This window comes from Alnus glutinosa, chromosome 6 (assembly GCF_958979055.1).
Source record: "Alnus glutinosa chromosome 6, dhAlnGlut1.1, whole genome shotgun sequence".
NCBI lineage: Eukaryota > Viridiplantae > Streptophyta > Magnoliopsida > Fagales > Betulaceae > Alnus > Alnus glutinosa.
This window is the reverse complement of record NC_084891.1, coordinates 2,700,491-2,708,186: the sequence shown is the minus strand read 5'-3', so window position 1 is coordinate 2,708,186 and position 7,696 is coordinate 2,700,491. Positions and strand designations below refer to the sequence as shown.

The window sequence follows — 7,696 nt, the reverse complement described above, 5'->3', positions numbered from 1 at the left end:
AGGGAAACTCACACAAGTCTTGAGTGACACTAGCAGCCCTCCAGCTTTCCATATTTGCATGTCATGCCACTGCAAAGGAAACGTCACTAAGAGATTGAGATTCTTTGAAGTTTTATTTAAAATGAATGGTCTAAATTATGATACTAAATGAAAAAAAAATGATGAAGAGGATAAAATGGTAATTTTCTTGGGTGATTGTTTTTGGTGGTTAGACCATCTCCAAACCAGTTCTCATGGGATGGTTCGGTTACTTTCAAATCGATAATTTACCCTACGTTTGATTGCTTTAAGGCATATATTCTCTTTGAAATTAAGTACGCACGGTTTAATTATAAATTATGGTTTATGTGGTAGTTACGAGGCCATTTAGTGCGATAATGACTTGGGTATGAATTCCATGCTATGCGCATTCGTACTCTCAAATTCATGGGTCAATATCGGAATTGAATGAGCTTGGGCTATGACTAATGTGGATTAAATTAGTAACTTGGTTGGATTGGAAATTCGATCTTTTCTACTACTTATCCATCAAAATTCAAAAAGGAAAATTAACATCGGAACGGGTTAGGTTTGTGATAAGCATTTTTATATAAACCAACTTTGGAACGGGCCATAAGTTTGTTTTGTTGAACCTAACAATATATATAATGCCATGTCATTTAAAATTTTAAATAACATACCAATAAACGACTTGAAATGAAGAGAATCTGATCCCCATAAAAGCAGGTATTTACACGGCCCTACTTAAAATTATTCTAAAAACCCAAAAATATGCATAGAAACAAATCAACCAGAGATGACTGTTCTAAAACTGTTCTAGTAACACTTGTACAAAATGATTATATATATAAATTTTAGGCTAAATATTTAATTCACAAAAAAAAAAAAAACTACAAGGGACCAGAAGCCTAATAAACCTTAAGATTCTTGTCTTCAACCTAATAATAAACCTTCTTGGATAGCTCCAAATGCCTCCTCAAAATGGCAAGCTCTTTGAAGTGGAGCCAGATGTGAGGGACTTGAAATGGTCTGAAGGAACAAAGTCCTGTGGCAAATTTGCCCTCTTCACAATTCTCTTCATGTTGTTCTGCAGACTCTGTTGGACCAATTGCTTCACTGCTATTTTCTCCTCACTCATCATCATCATATCTTCCGCCTCCCCGGCATTTGGGTTTGCAGAAGACGATGATGCACACCCGCCACAAATTGGAGCTGATACCGCCGCACCACCCGAATTCCCGCCGTAATTCTCCGAAACTTGCTTCCCTTTATCCACTCTCAAACACTCCAAGATCCTTGAAGCCCTCTTCTGGGCCAATGTGCTGCCCAAAAGAGTTAATTCTAGCAAGGACGACACGATTCCAGCCTCCACCATTGCCTGCCTATCACCATATGCTTTGTGTGCCATTACCATCAAAACGTACGACGCCTTCTCTTGGCAACCCGGCGAATCATTCCAATTCAACGCGTCGACCAATATCGGGAAGGCATCCGGTGCAACGCTGATCGCCTTTCGACCTTCCGGGGTCGATACCACATTGCTGAGGACTGCTAAAATCCTCTCACTCACTTCCATATCACCCAGTGCTTTCAATAGAAATGGGATCAAATCGGTCTCCAAAATGACTGAAACGTTGGAAGCGAAGATGGAAAGATTGTAGAGCGCACGGAGGGCATCTTGCTTGGCCTGGGGGCTACTACTCTGAAGGGTTTTTGCCAAGAACGGGATTGCACCCGATGATCCGATCACCGGTTTATTCGAATCCAATGCGCTCAGGCCAAGGAAATTGGCCACTATAGCTTCCAAGACTGAAGGGTTTGGATCACCCGGAGATTCAATCAGCTTTAGCATCTTGTGAACACCACCAGCTTTCACAATGGCCGCTTTGTTCCTGCAAAAGGATCCAAAAAAACAAGTGGATAACTGAGAATAAAACGTGATTAATATAGCAATTAACACGAACAAAAGCATGGTGTACTAACATTCGCTAAAAGACAAACTGAAATTAGAAAGGGAAAAAGCCACATTTTTTAAGGATTGAAGAGAAAGAGAGAAGAAATTCAACGACAAAGAAGTGAATATTAAAAAAGAAAATGGAAGTTAATTAACACCGAAAACGACATGTACTTTACATAATTACCTGTAAAGACCGGAATTAAGCACGTTATTAGAGCGAGAAAAAACGACAGTTAGAGAGGTAAAAATAAAATAAATTTAAAGAAAAAACGTAGTTAATACGGAAGAAACAAATCAAACAGAGAAAGTGACAGAACAAAAACAGAATCAGATTCCGATTCAAAACCGAAACCGGAACCGGAACCGGAACCGAAAAACTCACACGTCGTTGCCGATCCCGAGATTGAGCAGCGCGTAGAGCGATGCGATCTGAGAATCGGCGTCCTCCGAGTCGAGCATTCCGACTAGAGGAGGGATCGCTCCGAGCATAGCGAGCGTCACTCTGGCCTCCGAGTCCTCCTTCGCGCGTAGCCTCACGCTCCGCGCGGCTTCCTTTCTCGTCGACAAGTCCTCGGCCTGGAGCCCCCTCGCCACGCGCTTCAGCTCCTCCAGCGCCTCCTCCTTCCTCTTCGTCTCCGCATCGCTCTCGGCCTCCGGCGAGTCCGCCATGCTCAGAAGATCCGAGAGCTTCTCGGACCTCACCGCCTTCCGCTTCTCGGGCGCTTTGGCTGTTGATCTGACGCTTGCGGCGAAAACGTCGTCCTCTTCGCGGTGACGGTTACGGTGGCGGGATCCGCCTCCGCAGCTGACGGCGTCGAAGATTGCGCGGCGGAATGCAGAACCGGAGAATACAGTCCATAGACGGGAGTGGCCCCCGGCGGCGGCGGCAGTAGGGCGGTCGAGGATCAGTGACGCGACGTCGTTTCGCTGACACTTGGCCATTTCCTCCGATGACGTGTCAGGCCAACCACATTGCCAAGAAAACCGGTACAAAAAATCTTCTAGAAAAAGAGAGAGAGTAGAAGAAGAAGAAGAAGAAAAGTGTCTAGGTTTTCTTGGTGTTTTCTTCGAGCGTTTCAGTGATCAGAGACAGAGTGTGTGCCTGCTGACTTTTTGTTTCGTATTTATTTGTTTCAGAGAATGGACGGAGTGACGGTAAAAATTGTTTTTTTTCGACACGTCTGTTTTTATTATAATTTTTTTAATAATTTTGTATTATTATTATTATTATTATTTACTTATATTGTCCCATATGCCACATGACTCCCACATGTAGACTGATGAATATATATATATATATATATATATTTTTTTTTTTTGTAAAAGAGTTATAATAAAAAAAAAAATGTGTTTAGCAATTTTTTTTAGTTTAAATCTTCCAACCATTTTTTCCCTGATTGTCGAATTAATTTTTTTTTTTTCCCCCAAAACAAGATTTTGTGGAGCTTCTATATTGAGAAATACTAAACATATTTAACACTTTTTTTTTCTTCTAAAATTTAGTTTTAATATGATGTGTCACAATCTCATAAGATTTATCATTTTGAAAATGGGGATAACTTCAATCAGGCATCGGCAAAAACCAATAGGTTTTTGCCCTCCAATGAGAGATTCACACATCAGCATCAAACAAAAAAAGTAAATTTTAGTAAAACTTAGTAAAACACTAGATGAAACCATTTTTTCACACTTTTAGTCTTTAAAAAAAACAAAAACAAAAAAATTCCCAACCATCGTCACCATGCTGCCACCACTGCCCCACACTGGGAATCACCGCCATTTCCGCCACTCCTTCACCGGTAAGTTCAACCTCTCTTTCTCCGACAGCATCCTCTAGCTTTAATGTTTTATTTCTTCTATTTGGTAACTGGTTACTTAGAAAAGTGTGGGAAAATAATTTCAAAACTCAAAATTCGCCAAAAAAATTCACAACAGCCGTTGTAAAACCACTGAAAATTTTCAAATCTCGTCGGCCACCTCTAGATCATCTCCAACCGACAAGTTTTGGAACTTAAAAAGGGTCCCAAAAAAGAAAAGAGAAAAGAAGATATTTAGTGTGTTGAGTTTGAGGACATTAGAAGCAAAGGGTCCAAAGAGAGCGGTGGTGGAACGAAAAACAACCAAAATGCCCTAGTCCTCTGGGAGTCAGGGGTTGTCAGCGACAATTTCCAACGACTACTTCCAAAACTCCATGAGAGAGAGACCCACGCCATGAGAGAGAGAGAGAGAGAGAGAGAGATAGGGTTGAACTTACCAGTGGCAGAGAGGTGGAACTGATGGTGGAGGAGCGGCGGAACCAGCGGTGGTTGCGGCGGCGTCTGGGGTGGGCGATGGCTGGGGTCGGCGGTGGCTAGTAGATTTTTTTGTCCTATTTTTTTTTTTTTTCATGCTAAAAGAATGAAAGGAATGGATATGATCTAGTGTTTTGCCAACACTTGTATTTTTTGTTTTAAAGTGATGTGTCAATTTCTTATTGGTGGGCATAATACTCTTATTTTTTGCCTTGACTGGATAGAAGTTGCTCTATTTGGAAAATGTGCCACAATCTCATAGGATTGTGACACATCAAGTTGAAACTAAATTCTAAAAAAAAAATAATGAGATGTTTAACATTTCTCTTCCATAGTTAGTCGTAAACAATTGAATTTCCAGATTTAATGAAATCCACGCTGAATATAAATAATAAAAATAAGGGCTAAATCTGTTTTTGTCCCATGTGATTTAATGATTTTTTATTTTTATTTTTCCTATAATTTATTTAATATCGCATATGGTACTTTGGTTATGACGAAAAACAGAGATGATACTTTCGTCTAAAATTTGACGGAAGTTCACGTTAACATCTCTAAAGTGGTGACACATATCTTCTGCATTAAAAAAAAAAAAAAAAAACTGAAAAAAAAAAATCTTTAAAAATTAAAAAACCATAAATAATAAAACTTAAAAAAAAAAAAAAAAAAATAGAAGGAGCCACCCACTTTGAGCAAAATGTCATTTAAACATATTATATTCAAATGTCACTTAAACAGGCTTTTCTCCTAGTAATTTCTGTTTTGAGACACAAAAATACACTTTTCACAAAAGAGATACGCGGCTAAAGTATTCGAGCAATGATTGTGCATAACAATTGTGCAATAATACTTATTCTTCTTCTTTTTTTTTTTCTTTTTTCTTTTTTTTTTTTTTTTTTTGCTGATGTGGCATTATCAACTCACCTTTAAATTAATTTTAATTGCAAAAAAAAATAAATTATGATAATGAATTTACAATGTTCACATTAGAGGAGAATGATAAGACTTAAGAGAATGACAATAGAATTAAAAGTAAAAAATTTCACACCTTCTTATAAGAATATTTTGACAAATTTTTGAGATGCAGTGACTAACAAGTAACATGTATCTAAATCTCAAGTAATTTGCCGCTAAAATTGTTAGCAATTCGAACAATAAATATGAAATAATTTTTATGAGACTGACCTACCCAAACAAATTAGCGAACTACCCGAAACTTTTTTGGACATTCGAGAGTTCTCTCTAACAATTCAAACAACAAAATTATCAAAAATTTCACATTTACTTAAAAATAAAATTTCTAAATTCTTATCTTTTAAAATATATATATATATATATATATATATATATATATATATATATATATATATATATATATATATATATAGGCTTACAGAAGAAGCCACACCTGAGAAGAGAGAAAAAAGGGGAAAGGGGCTTTGCAAAAGATTGCGTGTCCTTCAATACTTTTTTCTTTTTCTACATAGGGAAGTGTGTGGATTGTACTCTAAAGTGTATAGTACTAACACCGTGATTACCGTCGTTTCCGTTTCTATGCCGTCCAGCTAATTTGTACATCAGAGAAGGTTCTGCTATGCTGCTTCCTGGGTCCCACGTTGTGGGGTCGGCTTCCGTCCGATTGGAGGGTGCATGATAAATAGGGTAGACGAGAGAGTATATGTCATGTGCGTTAAAGCGTGTGCAGAGCACTCTGACTTCAGTGAGTACGGGTGGGTGCCCAGGGAGCCTAGCCTGACATTGACGCAATATAGTAACTTTTTTAATTTTTATCCATCTAATTTTTTCGTTTTAATATTCATTATATTTTTAAAATTAAATTATAAATATTTAAATAATAATTTCATTTAACAATAATTTTTTTACAATTTTGGAACAAATATGACCTATGATAATGGGATGTCTATTTTGGAATATCAAGGGGGTTGGAGTGCAACAGGGTCGCCCTGTTAATTTGTTTGGCTCTTAAAACATGTTTTGCGAGGTGTGATTTCAAACACCATAAAAGGCTTTAGCTTTTCTTATTGGGCAACAATTGATCTTAAGACGAGATGGAAAAATGTTCGATCCAACATATGGTATCAAGGCTAGGGTCATGGGTTCAAGTCACGTTGAGGGAGGGAGACATTATTGGGGTGCAATAGTGCCGCTCTGTTCATGTAAACGGCTATTAAAACATGTATTGTGGGGTGCGATTCTGAACGCCATAAAAGGCTTTGGCTTCTCTCATTGAACACCAATTGATTTTTCAGATGAGATTATCAAAGACCCGATCTAACAAGGAGGAAACAACTTATCACCATCAGAGATTCTGAACGCCATAAAAGGCTTTGGCGTCTCCCATAAGAACTTATCACCATCAAAGATTTTGTGATCACCTTTCACAAATCATCACCTTGTCCCAATAATAATGGTACTAATTGACATGGTATGTCAAAGTTTAACTGCAAGCTATAAGGGAAAAAGAAGTGAAATTACTTGTTATTTACCCTAGAGAGTAGAGACCAGCCTGAATAAGAAATAAAATAACAATGGGTATTGGGGCATGCATGAGACCATAAAAACTTAGGTCATAGCCAAGATTGCATTAATTATGAAGTTCACTTATTATTTTTTTTTTTTTTGCAGAGTTGTTTAATTTGCAGCATTAATTTAACCAGATAAGTTTCAACCACCCAACTAAGCAAATTTAAAGTATTCAATTATCCACTACAAAATGAGGCCCCAGTAGTGCCAGATTATTACTACTATAAAAATGGTTGGATAACTTTAAAAGTATTTTATTATAAACTTCTATGTGATTTTTTTTTTATTGTAAAACCTCCCTTTGATTCTTTGACCATTGAAAGGGTTTGTGAAGCTGAATTAACCTACCATTCCTTGATGTAGCTATATGTCAAAACCTCAATGATAATACTTATTTGGGACCGAGCTTCCGATTAATAGGATTGTCCTTAGATGTCGGGTTCTATTTTGATAGGTGTTTGAGCTGAAAATTAAAATATATTAAGAAACAATTATTATTATTATTATTTTTTGTTAACATTGAATGGAAACTAATTATATCTTTTATACATTAATTTAATCTTCAACCCTAATATATTTTTCACTCATGCTTTGTTCTCCCTATCTTAATATATTTTTCATTCATAATTTGATCATTCCGAGTTCCAATAAAATTTCTAACTCTGTCCATATCTATTCTTGTCAAACGCGAGAGCCCGTTAATTCGAACAGATACTCGAACAAACCGAAGCCTATTGGAGCATGTAGAATCCGAACAAATTGTCACATGAATGAGTTGTCCTATTACAACGCAATACTAAGAGTGTGTAATAATACTAAGAGTAGTAGGCAGTAGGCACGATGGTAGAGTTATCTCCAATAGATCAATGTACCTTTAGTAAGGTATAACTAGGGTTTATAGGTA

At 37.3% G+C, this 7,696-nt stretch overlaps 1 protein-coding gene across 1 annotated transcript; it reads right to left on the bottom strand.

Moving 5' to 3' along the window:
* Positions 1-820: 820 nt before the first annotated feature.
* LOC133870129 (U-box domain-containing protein 13) lies at positions 821-3,071 on the bottom strand. The gene is made up of 2 exons (XM_062307185.1): positions 2,340-3,071; positions 821-1,892 (listed from the first exon to the last, which is right to left on the bottom strand). The coding sequence occupies exons 1-2, from the start codon at positions 2,897-2,899 to the stop codon at positions 977-979; spliced, it is 1,476 nt and encodes a 491-aa protein (XP_062163169.1). The 5' UTR covers positions 2,900-3,071; the 3' UTR covers positions 821-976.
* Positions 3,072-7,696: the final 4,625 nt, after the last annotated feature.

Excerpts from the sequence above, each read along its gene's own strand:
- LOC133870129 (XM_062307185.1), bottom strand. The coding sequence starts at position 2,899 with ATGGCCAAGTGTCAGCGAAACGACGTCGCGTCACTGATCCTCGACCGC. Across the intron at positions 1,893-2,339 it reads CTCGGGATCGGCAACGACGT|GAACAAAGCGGCCATTGTGA; the intron begins GTGAGTTTTTCG and ends ATCCTTTTGCAG.